The 24046-nt window shown below is 39.2% G+C and overlaps 1 protein-coding gene across 1 annotated transcript in view; it reads left to right on the forward strand.

Annotated features, from left to right (window-relative positions):
- The window catches only part of CNTNAP2 (contactin associated protein 2), a 1184740-nt gene that overhangs the window by 1078483 nt on the left and 82211 nt on the right, over nucleotides 1-24046 (forward strand). Inside the window, exons 17-18 of the mRNA XM_065627584.1 lie at nucleotides 12807-13025; nucleotides 15513-15749. Of these exons, the coding sequence (XP_065483656.1) occupies nucleotides 12807-13025; nucleotides 15513-15749 (456 nt within the window). The remainder of the gene's footprint in view (nucleotides 1-12806; nucleotides 13026-15512; nucleotides 15750-24046) is intronic.

Here is a 24046-nt window from a genome sequence, read left to right on the forward strand (position 1 = left end):
AATGGTCAAAACTGAGCATGTATCATGTGGCTATGCCCTTTATTCTATGACAATGTGTTACAGCTTTCTACCTCTAACCAACATGAAGCCAGAGCACATATTTTACCTCCAACTTGTCAATTCTGTCTCCCACTCTCCTGTACCACTCCGTGATACTCCTGCTTTGTAGATATTTTTTCTTGCAGCAGAAATAAAATGTAAACAGTACTAAAGATATCATCTTCCATTTTCGAGGCTCTACCCTGAATGTTGGCAACCATAAATTATTACAAGTTTAACTTTAAGAGAAGAAAATCTTTGTCTAAAGGTTTCAATAAAAGGGAGCCACGGTTAGCTGGGTCCATCTACCCTGCCCTTTCGCACACACCCTTTTCATACGCAGAGTTAATACACTAAAAGTGAATAATATTTTTTTGATTGCCTTTTTTGTTGTGTTAGTACAGTGCATAGTGCAACAGGATCCTTACCCTGATGGTGACCCCTGGACAGCCACGGAGAAATAAGTAACAGCCAAGAAAAATTACCTATAAAACAGCCACTACAAATGACAAAAAATTTCCTAGCCAGTTTGAAAAATCAGTAAATTCATATCATCATGGGCACCTGGCCAGACATTAAGGTTTTTTGGTAACTACCACCCAGGCATCTAAATATCTTTACAAGTCTTGAACACAGCCTACAGCAGAACCTACAGCTAATGTGCAAATGTCCTGATTTCATCTTAAATAGACTTAATTTTCTTCCTAGTAGCTGGCATAGTGTTGTGTTTCGGATTTAGTATGAGAACAATGTTGATAATACTCTGATGTTTTAGTTGTTGCTAAATAGTGCTTACACTAAGGCAAGGACTTTTCAGCTTCTCATGCTCTGCCAGCGAGAAGGTGGGGAGTACATAAGAAGCTGGGCAGGGACACAACGAGGACAGCTGACCCAAACTGACCAAGAGGATATTCCATACCATATGACGTCATAGTACATAAACTAGAGAAAAGTTAGCCAGGGGCCCTCTGTTGAGAACTGACTGTGTATCATTTGGTGGGTGGTGAGCAATTGCATTGTTCATCACTTGTTTTTTGGGGTTTTTTTTGTTTGTTGGGGTTTGGCTTTTGTTTTGTTATAGGGGGTTTGTTTGTTTGTTTGTTTGTGGGTTTGTTTGTTTGTTTAATTTTCCCTCTCTGTCCTGTTAAACTGTCTTTACCTTAACCCACAAGGTTTTTCTTTTTTTCCGATTCCCTCCCCCAGCCCACTGCAGAGCAGGGAGTGAGCAAACGGCTGTGTGTGGTGTTTAGCTGCCTGCTAAGTTAAACCACAACAACAAATTACAGAATGAGAAAAAACACTCCAGAAGAGGAAGAAAAGGGCACGGGCAATGTACTTTCTCAAAATCACACTACAGAAGAGTGACAGTCTTGATGTCTACTTTTCATGCCTGCACAAGGCTCTTACCACTTTTAGTACGATGCACAATTTACAGTTTTGGCTGATTTTTATGATATTAGATGCGACATTCGAGGGGAGGGTTGTTATCCTTTGTATCTGCTTGTAAGCACTCAGACTCATTGCTCAGCATTTTTAGAACTGTGCCTACTTCACCAAATTTTTCATAGGAAAAGAAGCTGTTGTCTCAAAAATCTCCCTGTTACTGTACCATGCTCAGACATAATCTGATTTCATGAGCATTAGCACCAACTTTTATTTTGCCTTTCATCCAATGAAAAATAACTACCAGTTACATGAAACCCTTTATGCTTTGCATGGGAGAGCTCTGGTTTTATGTCTGTGCTTTCCCCTTATTGTGGTGTCTTCTGTTGCATGGGGCCAATTCAGTTTCATGGTAAAGTGTTGGAGTTAAAAGGATGTAATGAATTATATTATAACTCACTACAGACAGGAAAGCACACGCCTCCTTTCCTTTTCCACTCAGTGGACTGACTACAGTTCCCTTTGTGTGAATCATCTCTCACAAAAGCGACAGGAAGATATTGCTGCTTTATGTTTTTAAGCTTTAGCAACTCGCATGAGATGAATGAACAAGACCTTCAACTGAGTCACTGTTCCTTCCTTCCAAGCAGCCAAGTAGTTGTTGGAAGAGGGCTGGCTGGATGGGAGGTAATGTCATCTGTCTGAAATTTATTGCCTTAGAAGTAAAGCAACTAGGTATTTTTTCAAGCTCTGCTCAAACCATCTGATGTTTGACCTTAAACAAGTCCTTTCACATATTTTTGCTCTGGTTCCCTGTTTATGCATGACTGATAACATTATTTTTCCTTCTTGATGTCCATGGCTGAAAATTGCTACATCAACTAAAATATTATCATAAAAATTTAAGAATTCTTTCGAAGTGTTTATCTACGAGACAGCTGGAGTACAATTAGCATAACTGAAGTAATTAATAATTATAATAAATAATTATCTTCTAAGGGCATATTTGGCCTTTGCATGATCTTTCACAAGAAAAGTTGGTACTCTCATTTAAATGCAACATTTTTTATTCCCCAAAGCAATCTAATCTACTGTGTAGGAAGACTGGTATTTCTTTTTCATTAGTTGGTTGATAGCTGAGTTTATTTTAAAGTGAAATAAAAACTGATTCTTAGTTATTACCAAAATCAAATCCCTCCTTTGTTCTCACACAGATGCTTACTCATGATGAGGAAGATGTTGTATTCAGTTCCGATTTCCCTTCATATTGAGCTCCAGTATAGTTATGCCTTTCTGAAATACTGCAAATTACATGTGTAAGCAGTTTGTCTGCCAGTAGAAAGAGAATTGGTGGCTGTCCACAAGATGAGAGAAGCCAGGACCATTTTTTTTTACTACCTTGCACCTGGAGAGCGTTTAGCCAGTTGCAGGTAGCCTGTGCGCTTTGGAAAAGGTCAAGATACATGTTCAGCAGTTAGAAGTTTCCCCTCAGCACAGTCAGACAGCAAGTTGGACCACCCTAGGGAACACTTGGGGAAGAGTTGTAAGTCTGCACTGTTCTCTGCTCCAGCTTCTGCTCCAAAGGAGTAATGTAATCTTGTGTGTGCATGGAAACACAATGGCTCACTGGCATAATTGCTCTCTGCCAGAAACAAGCTGTAGCTGAGAAGTGCTGCATCTAACAGATATGCCTCTTCCTGTATGCAACTTCTTAACCTTTTGAGAACAGACTATGGTAGTGAATAGCCCACTTTTAATTCCAGTATTGTCGAAACAGTGCAGCTGTAAATGTGCACTTGAGGAAATCGCTCCACACAGCAGTATCCCAGTCTATTATTCCCTTAAATACTGAAAAACAGAAGGGGAGGGGGAATAGTGTTGCTAGCTGAACTCATGTAAAACAACAATAAGGAAGCACTGAAATACACCTGCAAATGTTTCAGAATATGTAGATAGGGATGGATATTGGTGCAAGTGGCATGTGCACAACAAACTTAAATTAGATTCTGCAGACTAACCAAAAGACTAGGAGAATAATGACCTGTAATTTTTAAAAAAATTTCTTTACGTATTTACTTGTAACAAACTGTAATTTCTTTGACTCTCCTAATGTAATCCAAGAGGACTAGCCATGCACTAGAGAAAAATGGAAAATGTAGGACTTTGTGATTTACTTTTTGGAACTGAATTATGCAGGAAAGGGCAATAATGCACACTTTCAGTTGCCAGAAATATAAATCACACTAGCAAAATCTTATTTAGTAGACACTATTAGAATCCCCTAGCCATATGAATATAGTCAAAAGCCATCTGGGTGCCATGCTCCAGAAACACACACTTACTGTGAGTGATAGACTGCTGGTAATAAATTTACTTTTTAATTTCTTCCTTCGACCTGCTGCTATCACTGTAGTCTTATCTAGCATGAGCTTCAGCAAACCAGCTCACTGTTACATTGCAGTTCCATCCAGAGAGACTCGTATTGAGCATTAGATGTTAAGCAAGAGAAAGAGACAACAAAAAGATTATCATCAGCAAACTAATAGTGCTACGGTCCATCAGCATTCTTTTTCACTGAAGCTGATGAAAAAAGATTACAGTGCACTTCAACTAGATCCTCACAGAGAGCTGTCAACCTCACATTGAGAAAGTGTTTCCTGATGTTCAGAGGGGACCTCCTGCATTTTGTTTTGTGCCCATTGCCTCTGGTCCTGTCACTGGGCCCCACTGAAAAGAGCCTGGGTCCATCTTGTTTACATCCTGCCTTCAGGTATCTGTATACATTGGTGAGATCCCCCTGAGCCGCCTTCTCCAGGCTGAACAGACCCAGCTCTCTCAGCCTTTCCTCATCTGTGAGATGCCCCAGTCCCTTCATCATCTTAGTGGCCCTCTGCTGGACTCTGTCCAGTATGTCCATGTCTCTCTTGTATTGGTGAGCCCAGAACTGGACACAGGATTACAGATGGGGCCTCACCAGTGCTGAGTAGAGGCAAGGGATCATCTCCTTCAACCTTCTGGCAATAATTCTACTAACGTAGCCCAAGATACCATTTGTGTTCTTTGCTACCAGGGCACATTGCTGTCTCATGTCCAGCTTGGCATCCACCAGGGATGGCCAGGGCCTTTTCTGTAGAACTCCTTTCCAGCTGTGTGGTTTCCAGCATATAGTGAGTGGTGCATGGCATTTTTCCTCTCCTGGTGCAAGACTTTGCACTTCCCCTTGTTGAACTTCATGAGGTTCCTGTCAGTCCATTTCTCAAACCTGTCAAGGTCCCTCTGGGTGGCAGCATGGACAACCCAGTTTTGTGACATCTGCAAACCTGCCGAGGGTACACTCTGCCCTGCCATCATCTAGATCATTAATGAAGATTTGAAGAGGGTTGGAGCCAAGATTGACCCCAGGAGTACACCACAGGTTACTATCTTTTCTACTTTCCAGCTTCCCTCTGCCTTCTCTTAATTTGTCTTTTCCACATTTTTTTTCTTTCATTTCCTCTCCCCAGTATATCCCAGCACTCTGGGAATCCCAGATTATGGGAGTCCCAGAATTTCCTAGGACTGTGCTGCAAGGCAGTACAGTACTTCAGAGTCAACTGTTATGTACTGAATATCTAAGATTAAATCCACAGGTGAGAATAATGAATTCCAAGGCCTTAGCATGGAGGCAATAGGCAAAGATTATTATAGGAAAGGCAGTCTAATCCAATACAGGCAATGAAGGAACAAGAAAACAGATAGCTATTCAGTCAAGCAGCTATATATATGAAAATACATTTGAACAGTCATAAAATGAAATTATGAAATAAGGATTTTACCATATGTAATTCCCATTAATCAAAAGACACCTGGTTCCTGTAAAGAGAATGCCAAGACTTAGACTTATTATTTGTCCAGTTGTTTAAATTACTGGTCCAGTTGTAAATCTTACTGAAAAGAAGATGTGAAAGTATTATGGAAGAAGGACAATACTGTAGTAAAATTCACATCTTTGAAATATACAAGAAAACAATTTCTGTGCAGCCTTGTCTTACAGTGTGACAACAGAGTCATATGCATAAGAAAATAGCAGCTCTTGCTGAATCAGGACAATGTCTTTCAGTAGATCTAATTCCCTGTCCATTCGCAAAGAAATGTCACTGCAAGTTTGCAGCTACCAGATGTAGCTACTACACACAGCAGAGACTGAATTAAGTGCCTTCAGGCTGCAGCCAAAACCTTTTTCTTTATTTTTCATTCTGATTTGGTTTTTTGGTCTGCAGGATACTTTGAAGTTTTCAAAATGAAAACATTACATAAAAACAAACTGAAAAGGTCATAAGAAGCTTCTGAAGAGTTCTGTTTTCCTGAAAATTTGAAGAGGAATTTAATAAATCCTGTTCAGCATAAGTTCGTTTTCTTTAGTCTTTGCAAAAAATATGCTTGGATTTCTACTTGTATCTTTTCTAAATATTGTGGTATCATTTTTTCCAAACCTTTAATGGTTGAAGTGATTCAGTTATACATGTTTTCATTCCTTTACCTTTCATTGAGGAGTTAATTTCAATTCTTCTTCCAATACAAGTTTCTAGACTTCCTACAACTGAAGGCAAACTGTCTTTAAAAATTTGTTCTCCAGGCAACAAGAATTTCCCTGAGCAGAAATCAGTAATGCTGTTACAAAATGTCTGAAGTCACTCATATATAAAAACTAACTTTACAGTTATATTGTCAAAATGTTAATGCTAAAGCAGTCACTATACTTCCTTTTTCACAGGGAAGTAATGTTTTATCAATACCTGTGGTAACCTCTCTTCTCTCATATCTCAAGTCTCTGAACATAAAGACCTGACTAATCTAGCAGCCTCCTAAGATGGAGTGACTGTATCAGTGGACAGAGAAGCTACTGATGTCATCCAGACCTCTATAATGCCTTTGATATGGTCCTCCACAACATTCTTGATGCTAAATTGGAGAGATATGCATTTGATGGATGGACTCTTAGATGGATAATGAACTGGCTGGATGGCTGCATCCAAAGAGTTACAGTCAGTGGTTCAATATCCAAGCAGAAACCAGTAATGAGTGGTGTCCCTCAAGGGTCTGCACTGGGACCAATGCTATTTAATATCTTCATCAGTGACATAGACAGTGAGATTGAGTGCACACTCAGGAAGTTTGCAGATGACACTTAGCTGAGTGGTGCAGTTGATAGCTTGAGGGAAGGAATGCCATTCAGAGGGACCTGTACAGGCTGGAGGAGTGGGCCCATGTCAACCTCATGAGGTTCCACAAGGCCAGGTCATTCTCCAGTATCACTATAGACTGGGTGATGAGTTGATTGAGAGTAGCCCTACCGAGAAAGGCTTGGGGTACTGGTGGAGAAAAAATTGGACATGAGCCAGCAATGTGCACTTGCAGCCCAGAAAGCCAAATGTATCCTGGGCTGCACAAAAAGAAGTGTGGCCAGCAGGTTGAGGGAGGTGATTCTCCTCCTCTACTCCACTTCCATGAGACCCCACCTGGAGTACTGTGTCCAGCTCTGGAGTCCCCAGCACAAGACAGACTTGGACCTCTTAGAGAGGTCCAAGAGAGTGTGAAGATCCAAGAGAGTGTGAAGTTGCATGATTTTTTTGTTTTTTGTTTGACTTGTTAACCTACAGGCAAATGTAGAGTGTGTCTAGTCTGCACAATGAACCCCCATGTCAGAGAGATACCTGAGCTAATTCTGAGAAAGATAGCCAGTCCACGTAAATCAGCAGTCAGCTATGCTGGGTTTGATCCTAGGTGCAGTATAGCCTCTCATTAGAACTAATTACTCTTGGCACAGCAACATGCTGATGCAGCTGTGCAGCTTCCAGAGCTAGTTCATTTGGCATTTAGCTCAGGGATCACTGCAGTGTTGGGCATAGATATGCACTGTCATTTGGTCAAATGACTGAAGCTTTTGCTCGTTAGTTCAAATGGCCGTTTCATTTGGGAATTAGATAAATGATGAAATTTTCCAGATGCTCAGTCCAATTATTGTAAATACGGCCATTATTTTTGACAACTACCCAATTATTAACAGACAGCCAAGCTACGCAGTAATTCCTGCATTACAGTCAAGCAATTTGGATCAATAATTTCTCTCTGAGATGTTTTTTGTTGGCTTTAATTTTTAGTTATGTCCCTTGAGAAGTGTTCTCCTCAAAGCCAGTTCTGTGTTCCAATATGGCTCTTCAGGGTAGCATTTGTAGCACTTTATACATATTTTCAGCAGCCAGGAACAACCTATCAGTGCAGTTTCAATGTCAGCTTTCGCATGGCCATCTCTCACCCCTATGCAAATGAGGGCAGCAGGGCAAGTAATGACTTTGGGAAACTATCTTTAAACTCAGCTGTCTAAGTGGGAAAGGTGGACAAGATAGTTGCTTTCAAATCCTGGAAAGCCCTCTATTCTACCCACAGTCTACTAAAGTTAATGGAAAGGATTCCATTGACTACAGATATGAGACCTGATCTTGACCCTGGTGATGAATTCCATATAAAGATACATAAACCACTAGCTTTATATACATTTAGCATCTCTGTGTGTTAAGTTTTCATTCATTTTCAATCAATTCACTGAATTCTACCTACTGGTTTAGTCAGTGAGCCCTTGGTCAGAGGTGTATTTACAAACAAACTGTCCAGGAAGTTTGGTAGATGTTGCCCTTACAGAGACAGAATATTTTCAAGCTGTTTTTTTCATGGAACAAGCAAGTGAAGTGGAGGGGGAAATATCTGTCTGGCAGGTTTTAGTCTATAGTTTATAGCATATTGTTGTACTTTGTTTTACAGCCAAGCGAGTTCCGATTCTAGCTATAACAAGGCACTTATGTTCTAAGAATGGAATCTCAAAAGGATCCTAAAGAAGTTAGATACCATTCCCTTTGATGTAAGTCAACTAAAAAATCAGTGAGTCGCATTGCAGGGTATAAAAATACATCAGAGGAGGTAAAAGAAGTATAAGGGAGGAGATAAAAAATATGTCTTTCAGACAAAGGATAATGGGAGAGAAGGAGAGAAATAGAGAGACAGGCATACAAAACTGACTGTGAAAAGGGTTGTAATCCTTCCTCCTTTTTTTTTTTTTTTTTTTTTTTTTTTTACACCTGATGTGTCTTGAGAACCTCCACCTACTACTTGGCATGTGTGAGCACCCACCTGTCTGTCAACATTTCTTTCTTTACTGGCAGCCTCATTGTAGCTTGAGATCCTAGCCTGCAATTTATCAACAAGGATCAAACTAGGAAAACAGTAAAAAAAGAGACTTGAAACACTAGGAGTTCTAGGAAAATGAGAGACCTGGCTGCTCATAGATCTTGAATGCCAGAAAAGTCTATCAGCTCATTTACCCTGACCTTGTGCATAGCAAAGGACATAGAAGTGCATGCTACTTCCTGTGCAGTTGAGCCTCAGAACTTGTGTTTAACTAAAGTATATCTACCAGAAAGCCATGAAAGGCAGGACCCAAGGAACACAGAATCCCACAGACACTGCAGCTGTAGAATACCAGGTTGGAAGGGAACACAAGGACAAGATGGCCCAGCACCCTCTCCTGCTGAATCTTAAAAGTGGCCAATGTTGGGGAATCCACCACTTCCCTGGGGAGATTATTCCAATGGCTGATTGTTCTCATAGTGAAAAACTTCCCTCTTGTGTCCAATTTGAATCTCACCAGGAGTAAATTATACCTATTACCCCTCGTCTTTTCCATGTGACTCCTTTTAAAAAGGGAGTCTCAATCTCCTTTGGAGCCACCCTTTAAATACTGGAACATGGTGATGATGTCTGCCCTAAGCCTTCTTTTCTCAAGGCTGAACAAGCCCAGTGCTCCCAGCCTTTCCTCATAGGGCAGCTTTCCAGTCCTTTGATCATCTGTGTGGCCCTTCTCTGGGCCCTCTCCAGCCTGGCCGTGTCTTTTTTTGTATAGCAGGGACCAAAACTTAACACAGTATTCCTGGTGTGGCCTGACAAGCACTGAGTAGAGTGGGATAATGACTTCTTTGTCTCTGCTGGTGATGCCCTTACTAATGCAACCCAGCATCCTGTTGGTTTTCTTTACCACAGCAGCACACCGTTCGTTCGTATTGAGGTTGTTGTCCACCAGGAACCCCATGTCCCGTGCCACAGAGCTGCTCCCCAGCTGAGTAGATCCCAGCCTGTGCTGTACTCCTGGATTATGTTTTCCCAGGTGCAAGACCTTACCCTTGCCCTTGTTGAACTTCATAACATTCTTGTCAGCCCAATCTTTTGGTCTATCCAGGTCTTCTTGCAGGGTGGCTCGGTCGTGTCCCTTCCTTTTTATGGGCAAATGCCTCATAGATTTAGAATGAGGAAACAGTGGGGTCTGAATAGAGCTAAAAAACAAGAACACAGAACAAAAAAAATGAAAAGAGCATTTTGTTTTCCAGAGTTGCACTTCCATGTTCTGAACAGATGGATGACAATGACCTGAGACCTTAGAAAATTGAATAGATGAAAGAAACGTGTTCAGATTTGATATATGTAATTGCACAAGGCACAGAAAGAGTAAAACTAAGCCACAAGCCTCCATTTATTGAGTGAATATATGTGGCAGGAGCACATAAAAATTTCACCCTTGTTCAATTTTATGAAGTTTGTGTCACAAAACCTTGTACTGACTGAATAAACTAAACCCCACTTTTTTTCCTTTTTAAAAAAATTTGTAATTAAGTGATTTCAGACATTTGTTCAATGTCTGATCCTCATTCTCATTTCTTAGAACAACTGGCTTGTGTTTTATAGTATTTGGTAGAATAGAAAATAAAATTAACACTAGGAAAACTCAATTCATGAGCTATAAAGTGACTGACCAGTAGAAATCTCTCAGACCCATGCAGCTCATTTTCTACATGTTTCTGAAAAAATCCCACAGTTGTTCAGTGGGTCAATGTGAATAAATAGTCACATGTGCACATGTATGTTAGATATCTTTTAATCATCTTCTTGAAAAGTCTGACAGAATAATAGCACTGTCATGTCAACCAAGGATGTATTCGAGTCAAAGATGCCACATCATGCAAGAGTTGTATGTGTAGATATTGTGAGAGATTGAAAAGTAAACTGTACTTAGGAAAAACCCTAAATAATTGCTACCCATCTACATAATTAGTTACACTGAAAAAGTTTGGTGTTGTATTGGGTCTGGCTGAGACGGAATCAACTTTCTCCACAGCAGCCCATACATGCACTGAAAATGGACTTTGATGAAAAGATTTTTCTGGAATGCTTTGCCTTCCCTAACTATAAGATTAAATATCAAAATATAGTATGAATCTATACAAATGGTACTCTTACGTCAGAGTGAATAATTGTCTCCATTCTCATTATAAGTCTTTCAGACTGTGATACAGGTTTCAGTTTAAAGACGTGCATAAAGCTAGACTATGCAGGCACAGACCTTCAACTTTCTATTTGCCGCTTCTCTACACTTTCTCTTTTAAAGGAAGAACAATCTTCCTTTAAAAAATTAAAGATGCTTCCATCCAGAAGACCAAGAGCTTGCAAACAAAGAAGCATTCTTGCAGAGGTTTTTTAAAATCCTGGATGGGGTTGTACTCAAGGTACCCACAAGCAATATCAACAGTGCCATCAGTTGCCTCAGAATAAGATGAAAAGTCTGCTAAGGGGTTCTTATTTTACAGCCTTGTAGAAAGACAGCTTTTGGGAAGCAAATCAAGTCTGACAGTGAAGAGTTCAGAGGCAGTTCTACAAAGCAAGAAGGAAAATTACACACATGCCTTGAAAATAGGCTTGGACACAACATACAACTTAAGTACTGGAGATGCTTTAATTCCTAGTTTGCTGGAGTTTACTGGCAGAAATCCTGAAGTCATAAGACACGGTAACATTAAAATGAAACATCTTTATTTCTTTAATGGCAAGCTTTGTCTCATACAGATTTTCTGTCTTGTAAAGTGCAAAAGGCCAAACAGGCTAAATTCGTGGCTTATGAAAGACAGTTCATTCAATAAATGAAATTATTTTATTCAGCAGAGAACAGGGAGTATAACAGCAATAAAATATGCTTTTAATTTTTTCTTTTGGAAATATCCAATTTTACAGAAAAATATGAGGTGTCATTTGTATAATAAATTTGGGTTGAGAGAACATTCTCTATAAAAAGTTTATTCCTATCCTTCCATTTTTCATAAAAAAGCATTTAATTCAGCCTGACATAACCTCATGAAAATCTGTTAGGCCACATACCAAAATATTTCCCACTGTTTATCAGTATTGTTAGTGATAATGATCATGGAGTGGTGCCTCTACCACAATTTAATAGCATTACTGAGCAAGATTTTTATAAGACTGTTTTATTAATTCAACCAAACAAGAAACCACAGCTGTACTGGAACACTGAGACCATAATTGGGCATCCAAGATTTTTCAGAAGAATTAAAAGGGCACTCTGGTTTTTTGATTTTATATGTGAGAAAAACAAATTAAATAGAACTCCTGATCATCTTTACTTCCGTCTGGTATCCTCCTTTGTGAATGCTATAGTTGCAAATCCATTTTCTGATAACCTTTTTACCTGATGTTTTGCCACCATTATATAATTAACAGACAAAAATTATATAAACTAAAAAGCAGAAGGACAGTCAAAATTATATTTCTTTATTCCAAAATCATCTACATATTATTAATCACACTTTCTGTTTAATAATAAGTATCAATTATAAAGTTTGCTGAGGATCATGTGGAGGAATGTCTAGTAGAACCTAATGGACATTTGTGAAATTTCTAAACATATTTTGAATAATCCACTATAAATAGAGCGCTGTAGTCCTTGCTAAGAATATATTTCTTTTTCAGCCATAAAATCTCACGGAGGTCATTACCACTGCATTATAAGTTCATTGTAAACATTAATTGCCCCTCAAAAGAAAAAAAAAAAAGTAGACTTCTTCTGTACCACTTTTTTGTCAAAATGCATATTTGCCTAAAAAACCTATAGAAACTGGAAAGCTGAAGAAAACAAAAATTAATGTCATTGTTTCAGGGTCTGTTGATGTTTTCTTCTAAAAGCTGATGAGCAGGTTTTTCCAATGTTATTGAAATTCCTAGTTGAAATAAAAAATCATCTTCAAGGATATGATTTATTCTGGTTAAATTTTACAAGCCAAACTGATTTGATTTCCATCACATGCTAGAGAAACTTTTCACAATGGCTTCCTTGGAAATGCTTTAACTCCTAATCAAGTTAGCTGGAAGGAACTGAACACTGATCGTGCTTATAACTTCTGAAGGGAGGCTGAGCAGTATGTATTTCTAGTAAATATGACTCCTTTCTGTTTTGGAAGTATAAGTGAATTTGTTTACAATGTAAGACGGGTTCCCTTTTGCTTGTGTTTCAGCTGCTACAGAGGTTTCCTTTTCATTTGATGTTGGAAATGGGCCTGTGGAAATCGTTGTTAGATCTCCCAACCAGCTCAATGATGACCAGTGGCATCGGGTCAATGCCGAGAGGAATGTCAAACAGGCTAGCCTGCAGGTAGACCAGTTACCCATGGAAGTCCGGAAAGCACCAACAGAAGGACACACGCGACTGGAATTGTACAGCCAGCTCTATGTTGGTAAGATGCAGAGTGGGTAACTGGGCTTTGCCCACCCATGCTGAACACTCTTTACCTCGTGTCTTTTCAGCAGTCCTGAAGCACTCCCATGATGGTAAGGGGAAAAGAAAAAGGAAAGGAAAAAAAAAAAAAGTCAAGCATGTCCATAATTACAGAAATAAGAAGATCAACTAAGAGAGAAATATTCTGTACTCTCAACTTGTCATTTTTGTCTTTCCCCACCTGCAGCTCCTGACTGAAAGGGCCAACCTCTTTTTTTGCCATGTCTCTCACACACAAATGCTTATTCACCACAGAAGTGAAAAATTCTGTGTAGCTCTTGCCAGGACTGTGCCTGCAGTGCCCATCCAGCACTTCCAGACACTTTAGTTTTGATAATTGCCTGCGCTTTTGTATTCATGGTTCTCAATGCAGTCTTTTCCCTTTAGGCCCATGGGATGTTTGCCCATTCAATGTAGGATGGCATCTCACAGTGTTACCTAAATGCATTCCCCAGAACCAAGTTAGTCCAGCTGCTTTCTGGAGCTGCTGTTCTCTGCTATATTTTGGGCAGGCTATTCCAGTAGCACTTCTATTTCTCCGATTGTTAGCCCCAGGGCTGTGAAGTACAGACAAGCCAAGTACCATTAGCTGGAATCAGAACTGCATGAAATGTTGAGCAAAGAAGGACTTTCCTACATCTTGATATCTGTTAACAGAAGAGGGAAGAGGGAAGGGAAAAAAGGCATTATCTCATTTTTTTCCTGTGTTTGTCAGGCTTCAACAGCAGAAATGAATTTAAATGATATTTAAAACCTTCATGGCCTTAGTAAGCAACACAATGTCACTGCAAATTGTTTATAAGATGTCAGCAGATATGCAGTCATTATTTACAAGCTCAGATTCTCCTTTAATGCCAATTGTGATTCCAATACAAGGCAGTTTCAAAATAAGCTGAAATGTGAAGTTTGTTTAGAAGCAAGACCCATAACCTTTTAAAAGAAATACCAAGCGTTTTGCTGAAAATAGAAAGATCTGGATTTTTTTTCCAGAACAAATACTTGGGGAATTGTTAATAATTATTATTTTTATTGGTAGTTTTGAATTAACAACTATACCAGCAATGTTTTGTAATACATAATACCTTTATTGACAAAAACTGGATCTCCAAGTCTGCACCAGATTTTCTTTCTTTTTGAATCATAGAAATTTTGTATAACTGAGTGATTGGAGAACACATCTCAAAGAATAGAGCCTCTGATTTAAGTTTTTACCCAGAGTTAGAAAAAGAATTGATTTGAGTTGGGATGTCCCAAATGAACACCCTGAACATCAAGACCTGGAGACTAATACTGAACAAGAATTGTTTTAGTGCCTTCTGTTCTATTTTCTGTAGAATAAATATCTTTGGGCCCGCAAGAGAGCCTGAGGGATGATGACTTCATGTCCTAGTGTCCTAACTCACCGGGAGAGGAAAGAATTAGATGAATTAGGCTATTTTTCATCATTGCAGTGTATGCTAGATTACATAGAATGGAATCACATCAGAATGCCCCCTGCCCTGCGCACTCGGCAGAGATCCAAGCATTCCCTCTTCTTACTCCAAATCATGCAGCTACTGAGAGCCGATTTGAAGCAGCCCTCTCTCCTTGGTTTGTCTTTAGTCCTCTTCCCCATTTGGGTAAATATCAGCCTCAATGCTCTGTGGTGATGAGCATTCAGATCTCCTCAGGGACTCCTCAGCACCTGCGGCACTGTGGCAGTCGAAGAGATGAGAGGATGAGGAGAAAGGATGACAGTCACTCATGGTTATTTCTTTTCATTTTTAGTGTGTTTGTTTTGTTTCTAATCCACCCCCAGATAAGACCTTCCTAGGTGAAATCACATTTTTCAGCAAGTCTTTACCAGGGGGGAAAAAAGGAACAGTTTTTAATTGACTGCGAAGAAAAGCCATCTCAACCTAGATTTTTTTTGTTATGTCCTTCACCCTATACTCAGGCAACTAAACAATATAGATGATGTTGCCTGGAAATTAACATCTCTACTTTCTATTGCAACTGAGAATGGGGATTTAGATCTTTTCCTTATTTCCTCATCGTGGCTTTGAAAAATTGTAACACTGCGTAACATATTATGGCATTATTATTAGCATCCATCATCACTGATCATATGGAGAGTAAGGCTATACCTTAGCGACAGAGCCAAGCTCATGTCTTCCACTGTTATCTCTAAAAATATTGAAATGGAACTAAGTCTTACAGTGGAGGACTAGAATGTCTAATGTGTAATCAGTGTCAAGCAAACATGCCTGCTATTTATGCTTACTTGTATGGTATCAAAAGGTTAGATTTAATTAATTTCATTGTCTTTAGGACAAGGCAATTCCTTGTGTTTACAAAGAAGTTACTTATTTCCAGCTGTTGTCACAAGTTTAGCAGGATATTTCATGTAAAGCAACAAAAATAAAATCTGTTCGGTGTTGTCTCACAGTTTTACATTCCTCCTCAGGTGCTGCAGGAGGCCAGCGAGGCTTCCTAGGTTGCATTCGTTCGCTAAGGATGAATGGGGTGACACTGGATCTGGAAGAGAGAGCAAAAGTCACACCAGGGGTGAAGCCTGGCTGCTCTGGCCATTGCACAAGCTATGGGATGTACTGCGCCAATGGTGGTAAATGTGTCGAGAAATACAATGGCTACTCATGTGACTGCTCCAAAACTGCCTATGATGGACCGTTTTGCATTAAAGGTAAATGCTTTAGTGCAGGAGGCGCAGCAAGGGAGAACTATCTGCCTGAGAAAAACCACAACAGAATCACTTCTTCAGCTTTTATTAATTAAAGAAGTAAATCCTGTTTAATACTACTTACAAACAAGTCAAATTATCTACCCAGGATTTAAATGTGATGATTTAAAACCACATCTCTCATTAGTACTTATGTATTTTCCTATTTAAATCAAATAACGCAACAACAAAATGCATCAAGGAATGCTTGTAGTCATAGCAGGTCTGGCAGGCTGTATTACGTAGTCTCGAGCTGTTGAACAATGTCATGGTTACTTCTTTAGAAAAAAAACATGGATTTAAACGAAAGCTACCTAGTCTCATTCAGAAACATACTTGGAGATACATAGATGTGAGCTTTGGATTGAATAACTTATAAATTAGATGGCCACAGTTTGGATTAAAAATTTTATCCATCTATAAACAGATCAAGTCTTGTAATAGCTTAAACTGGGTTAGAGATTGTACTTGCTAGGGTAAGGGAAGGTAAAGAGCTCCTGTGTCTATGTCTGTCCTTCGGAAATTCCTAACGTATGTTCTGAATTTTCAAAATCAATGATTGTAAGAGACTGATCTACTATCGACACATATGCCTGTGTAAGAAAGAAAGACAGGAAGTGAAGGAAAGAGAGATCTTATATACAAAACAAAACGACAAAAAAAAAGTGAGAATGAAGATGCTAATTTATTTCCACATGTTTTTTCTTACTTTGACCAGGAATGATCGTGACAAAGTAAATAGTAAGGGGAATATATTTTTCCAAATGTTTACACACTTTGCAAGCTTTGTGACCATTCATTTTTTTCCATTACTTTTACAGGATATTCTCATTATATCCTTGAATTACTCTTCTCAACACCTCTAAAGGTTCTGTTAGATTTAGCTGAGGTGCTAATATCTCTCAATAGCTTGCTTTCACTATGCTTTTATTGGTACACAAAATCCTCTAGTCTGTTGCTTTTCCTAACAATTTTGAAGCTTTCTCAAATAGTACTAATCCTACAGTTTGAGCTAAAAATGTGAAAGCTTTTCTCATCAGTATCTATGATGTTAAAGAAACCTCTAGTGTCACGAACTGCTTTTGTGCTTCTAGGTTACCCACTGTTCTAGGAAACTTGCAGGCAGGCTGAGTCACCAGTCACCAAAAAGCTCACCAGGGAAAGCTCCTGTCCTTTGACATTCTGGTCTCTAACTCCTTCATAACCTCTCTTTTTTCTTTTCTCCAAGTCAACCTTTGAGGATTACTTTGCCAATATCCATACCCTGCTCCCTTCCTGACACATTTAGAAGAAACCAAGTTTATAACAGAAAGAGACAGTCTTTTTACCTGATGCTTGGTTATGGTCTGTATTTTCTCCTCACACACTTCTGCAACCTTCATTTATATCCATTTATATCCATCTTCATTTCGTTTTATGAAAACAGAGCTTTGTCCAATGCTGATGCTGCTCACGCATTGGAGCACCCTCTAAAACCTAAGGGATTGTTTTCATGTCACCAGATATTCTGATGAATCTCTAGCATGATTATTTTGTAAATTCCAATAAACATGATGTATTTCTAGTGCAGCAGAAGTGAAGCAGCTGCTGCTTTAGGTGTTGGCTTCCACCCTGCTTGCATGCAGGAATTTCATCAGGTTTCACCATGCTGTCTTGCTTCAAAGACAAATTTTAAAACATATCCATCACATTGAGTACATAGAGTAACTCCTGGGAATGTGAACACAGTGATTTCAGTTAATTTAGCAAATGGTTTGTCATGAATTGAAGAATAGCAGTACATATTTAGTATTTATGTTTGCTAGTGCATTTATGTAGAGGAAACACATTCAGGCTGGAACTGGGTCATTCTCTTACAGATCACACATGTCGAATGGAAAGAAAAAAAAAAGAATTGCTGCCATGCCATATTCAGTGAATTCACTTTTAAATTTCATTCCGTATTGCCTAAACTCATCACACTGGCTTTTATTTGTGTTTTTCTGTTTCTTTTATGGATAGATAAACCCCAAACTTCTGCCAAAACTAGCTCTGAGCTAAAGTGTTTTATTTTTCCTGGATGTGGAGCTAACAGAATAGGAAACACAATTAGGGGAATAATTGAGCAACTAGCACAGAAAAACCCTGGTTTTGTCTGGTCTGTAAGCACTGTCATAGCAACAGCAGTAATATTGTACTATATTATACCATAATATTCTCCTTATCATCCTCCTACTCCAGCCAAAGGCCTGAAGCTCTGACGGTGATACTCTGGAGACACAGTAAAACTTGCTGTAAACTACTGCTGCTGGGGGGCAGTAGATCATGCGAAGTTACTCATGCTTGCATGGAGATCTCTGTACCACACAGTATTGTGCCATTTAAACATGACAACCGATCTCTACTTTAAATATCAAAACTATTCCAGGCAAAAAAATATCTCTCTAAATCCTGAAGACCTTATGTACAAAATGCAAATTACCAGTTTCCCATCAGTTAGTGCTGAAAACTGCCATACTCATCTAGAATATCCCCAAGTATGACTTAATGTGAGTGACTTCATGGGGCTTCTCTGTAGAAACAGCAAGGTGGCACTGCAATAGAGTTAGAGTATAAATTAAACATAAAATGGACTGCTTTTGGGGCATCCTGTGACCAAAATAATTGTAAAACCTCTACAACAAACAGTGCTGTTAATGAGAATGTGTAAGAAAGGGATCCTACATTTTCTTTTAATATCAGCTTCTGGAATCTTCTACTGTGTCCTCTTGGTTCATGACTGTCACGTCCTGCCCAGAGGTATGAGGTGGGAGGAGAGGTGACTCAGGTTCGTGGGTCCCTTTGGTTGGAAAACAGTACACACAGTACTTTAGGTCCATAAACAAAAGGCAACTTGGCCCAATTAGCAAATGATTTGGTGACAGAAAGGTTTATGTTATTGTAGGGTCAACCGGTAAACATAAAACGTTTGCGGCGTATGCGAGGCTGTAAACCTTATGTTACTATATTACTTATAAAAAAGGAAGCCAAAGAATAGAAGTATAGGAAAGAAAGACAAGAGAGAGAAAGATTTCACCATCCTTATGGCTCCGCTTTATGTGTGATGGAGCTTGCAGTCTCGGATCCAGCGATGTGCGGCATCCTCCAGTGTCTTGTTCAGTTCATGTGGTGACACTGGTGGGCAGAGTGGTTCTCGGGATGGTGGGTGGGTGCCACCAGTGCTTGCACAAGGTGGGCATTTATAGCCCTCTGGGTTGCCCGCTTGTGTAACTTTTGGTCTTTTGCGGAGGTGTTATTGTTAAAGAGAGAAAAGTCTGAGAGAGTGATTGCAAAAGATAGACAAGACTCGGGCCATGTTGAAGTGTCTCGGCTTTTCCCTTAATACCATGCTGGGCCTATCAGAAGACAGAGCTACGTGCTCTCCAACATGCCCCCCACCTCCTGTAGCAGCCAGCCAGCCTCTGTAGCTTGTCATTGATATGTAAATCGCAGTTCACCTTATACCGAATGTCCCATCTCCTGCCGCTGGATGAACTGGTTTTGCCACAACGTTTGAGCCATTATCCTTTTGAGTCTCTGACAATGAGGTACAAAGGACAAACATACAGTACAGCTAAATAAATAGTGGCAAAACAGCCAAGTATATTTTAGTTAAATATATATATATATATATATATAAAATTTGTTGGAAAATAGCAGGGAATCTTTCTCTGCTTTCCCTCTAAAATAAAAATGTTACCTAAATTATTTTTAGTTGATTTGGATGAAAACATCATAATTCTAATGTTTTGATTCATTTTTCATTAACACTTTCCTCTCTTTAAAAGCACTGAAATGTCTGTGAACATGTTTTCAAAAACTATACTCTGTGTTTTCAAGCAATTCCATTCTTTATGCTAAGGACATAGTTGAATACTGCTTTGTCACTTGCGGTTTTCTAACGTGCACCACAGTATGCAGCTGGATGCTGTGATGTTGAGTGAGTCTGACAAGAATATTTTCTTTGTTACCTTCACTGGAATTTCATGTCAGCTGCTCTGAAATAACAAGATTAGTGCTTTGCACAGTAAACTAGGACTAGGTTTTATTTTACTCCTCTGAGTAAATCTTCCAGGCCAAGCAGCTCTGTTGATTCGATAATCAATAGTGTCTGATTGTTTAAGTCATCACATTCAAATAAATATGAGATATTACCAGAAAAATATTCTACTCATCAGGAATGAAGGGTGACATAATATAATATCCTTGAATATACCACAGTCTTCTCTTCCTGTTGATTATAATTTGCCACAGGAGTCTTTTCTTATTAAAAAAAATATTTTTATATTAAAGTCACTCCCCTATTGTAAACATTTTGGGTTTAGTTACATATCAAAACTGCTAGCAGAAGAAGTGATAGGAAAAAAGATCAAAGAAAAAAGAAACATCATTGCTATAAATAAATCACTATATAATGGTTTTAAGTAGTAAACACATCTCACAATAAAAACAGGCCTGACATACTGTGGATTCTTTGCTGATCAAATCCATCCTTAGAGCTACTGATTGATGGCTGACAAGAAATTGCATTGTCTCCAGCCATATTAGCAGCAGATCACAATGTGATTGATGTGGTAGTGACCTGGAAATTACACTATTTTTTTTTACAAGGACAAAAAATGTGCAAAAATGCAGTCTGACATCTATTTTAACTTTATTTTTGTTTTGTATTTGGGGCTTATGCAATTGGCTTCTCCTATCATTGCTCAGAGAAATTGTTCTGAGGAATACCTGCAGTATTTCCGCAGTCCTACAGATTGCTTTCTGACCTTTCCCTGTCCTTTGCTTAGGCACAAATTCTCTTTTTCTTTTCTCCCACAGCTGTCCTATCATCATTAAAGCATTTTTAATAAAACAATTAAATTTTGTTCCTTTAAAAAAACAAACTATTTCTTTCCTTTAAACAAAAAGAGTGAAATGGCTAAGCAGAGCATGTGGAAGCACTGTGATGTGGAGGATCCCACAGGGACAAAGCATTCCTCCCTTTGGTATTGAAGTGCTGTGGATCAACTGCAGGAGAAGAAATTGCCCACCACCAAGACAGCATAGCCAAAAAATAAAAATTAAATGGCTGATGCTGTGACTCATGTGCCTTTCAGGTGTGCTGGAAGGGTAAATTCAAAGCTTCCCAGTTTCTATAGTCACTCAGTTTGCATCGACAAACACCAAGGAGATGAGCAGTGTATACACTTTTTTCTTTATTTCATGTAAAGCTCAGATTCACAGTGTGAATTATTGCAATCCTTATGCCAATGCCCAAACTGACCTTCTTTATGTTTTTTGTTTGTTTGTTTGTTTTATAGTTGTGTGAATACTGAAATCACTTACGCTAGTACTGTCATAGTCAGATTTCCTTCCTTTCTTGCTCCCTTCTCTGCCTCAAAGAGTAAAATAATCTTTTTACTAGGGCAAGTGGATGCAAAAATGACATACCTGTTCTGGATCTATAGCACATGGGTGAAGCAGTTCTGCACCCTTCCGCAGACTCTTAGACTGACACTTGATCATCTCCAAAATCTGCCCTGGTTATACCTATTCAACTCCCTTTATTTTGCTGGTTGCAAACACATTTCGTTGCTTTGGCGTAAGTAATGGGGAGGTGATTGTTCGAGTGGTTTAAGGTAACTAACTTCTTAGTTTCCATTGCTCATAATCCAAGAACGTGGAAAATCAAGACAACATTCCTACCCACCCCCCAAAATTCACAACATGATTGTCATCTGTTAGCCAAAAGTTTTATCAGAAATCTTCCCTAGGTTGGGAATGTTAGGCTCCCAGTCTGGTTAGTCTGAATGCTGCAGTCAGGTTTTTCTACCTGTAGATCAAACTTCAGGACTTGAGTGTTAGCCTCGACTGAGTAAATATACATACTTACCAAAAAATATATACTCTGTAAAGCTATTCCGTTCTGCTGTCCATGTCAATTCGTATTAAACACGAACAGTTGTGTTCTAGTGCTTTGAAGATTACATTTCACTTAATTTGCAAGAATTCTTTTATTGGAAAAAAACTTTGCTTTTTCTTTTAAAAGCAAAACCAACCTTCCCTATACTACTTACATATCTCAAAGAGATATCATCCTGATTATAAACTTAACTTGCCAGGCTACTTACCATCCATAATAAATTACTTCTAAAATGCAAGGAGTTCTTATTCTGTATTCAGAAAGCAAATAAATCAGGATAGTAAGCTAAAAAATACTAAGTACCAGCTCAGAAAATGTGATAAACATTAAATTTCTTTGTCAGGTAAGTATAATAGGCCTGTTCTGGTGTCATTGCTCACTGAATACAGATGTTTTATGAAGGACTAGTAGAGCAGCTTCAGCAACATTGCCAGCTGCTGCATGCCTACACAAAGGCAACTGAGAGACTTGAGTTTCTCGCAGCAGACACCTGTGTGCAATATTTATAAACCTGCATGGAGTATCTTTTTTATTCACCTGATTTGGGTAGTATTGTCACCTCACAAGCTGACAAGATATTTATCCTTGCAATAGCTCTGTGATGCAAGAAAATGTTTTTATTATGGTAATGCAGAAGTGAATGAGATGATGAGGGAAGCAAGAAGCTGCTCGCTTCGAGAGCGAATACCTGTGGTACAGGAAGGAATTGAACCCAGATCTAAACTATGAAAGTTGTTACTCCGAATACTGTGCATTCAATCATCAAATGGCAGTCTCTAATATTTCTCAAATGACTCTTGCAAAGCTGCAAGGTTTTCTCTGAGGTTACCTAAAGAACACCTCCAAAGACTCCCTGGCATGAAGTCATGAAACCTGGTCTGTCGTATATTTGACATTACATTTTTCTTCATCCATCCTGTTTTATTTGATTTTTTTTAACAAATATGGATATCTCCATTTAAAAAGGAGCTGGCTATTGATTTAGATTCAGCAGAGAATACACAGAGCAAGTTGCCATTCCCTTATTCTCAGCCTGCTGTCCTAGACGTCAGCTCAAACAGCCATAGCTATAGAAAGTCTATAGTAATTTCACATCAGTGCAGAATGAACCGCAACTGAGATTTTCCTGACATTTTTAGGCTTTCCTTGGTATGTGCACTTCTGTCCAAGTATAGCAAGGCAGAATGAAAGGGACGAGCTTTACAGGGCAGTTGTAGGAGGTTTGCTGCCCTGGGCTCTCAGTATGTAGTTAATGGAGGTAGAAATAGTGGTTCCTGTGAAGAAGGTTCAGAGCTCAGCCTTACTTAGCTATGCCAAACTGCTTCCTGGCAGAATCTGCCTGTCAGCATCGACTAGGGAGGCTTGAAGATGCAATGAATCGGGTGGCTTAACTTCATCTTCCCTGACACTCATCCTGTTCTACTGAAGGAAGCAGGAGACTTTGTATGGATTTATGATCAGGCCCCATAGGATATGACACTTGAGGATGCAGGACAGAACCTTTAAATCCCCACATCTTAGTTTCACGAACTAAATACTGTGAGCCTGAAGGCAGAATTGAGTGAGCTAACCAGATAAAAGATAAGCATTGCCATCTTCAAAGCACTTAAAGTAAATTCTGTCCCAGATCAACAGCTGAGAAATTCTGACCCTTTACTGATGTCCTATGGCCAGGATGTATCTCAGCAAACAGTCCACAAATGTGACCACAGCCTGGAAGTAGCTTCAATTTCTGGTGCTCTCTAGAACATTTTTAGCCACAAGCCAGACAAGCAAGCTCTAGTTAATCTATACTCAATATTCTTAACTGTATGAGTAATCAAAAAGGAAAGAAAATTATGCACCAGCAAACTGGTGTTGTTCAACTGTAAATTACCCTAATAATCTTTGTACATGCACCAAGTGTCAGAATGCCTCCAGTGACTGTCCTTGCTTAGGAATTTTTTAAGTGCTGCTTTTCACATCCAGAACTTCGTGCAGGGAAGACATAGTGTTGAGCACTGGCAAGCAGCATCACGGAGTAATATTTTTAATTTACCAGCTGCTGCAAGGCCAAGGAGACATTTAAGGCTTCCAGATGGGTCAGGCATACACCTCTAGGAAGGCATTTCAGGCAGCTTTGTGAAACAAAGTGGGGAGAATTTTTCATGTGTCCTGGCCAGGCTTCATAGTTGTTAGGATTTTGTCCACAGCTTCTCTGAGGCAGGGATTTTACACTGTTACTGCCTATTAATACGATTTTTTGAAGGTCCAACATAAAAAAAACCCCAAATACAGTAATACCAGAGAAGTAACCAGCATTCCCTTCTCCTTGATCCCCAGGTGAAAGGAGACACAG

The sequence above is a fragment of the Caloenas nicobarica genome, chromosome 2 (assembly GCF_036013445.1).
Source record: "Caloenas nicobarica isolate bCalNic1 chromosome 2, bCalNic1.hap1, whole genome shotgun sequence".
Classification (NCBI taxonomy): domain Eukaryota; kingdom Metazoa; phylum Chordata; class Aves; order Columbiformes; family Columbidae; genus Caloenas; species Caloenas nicobarica.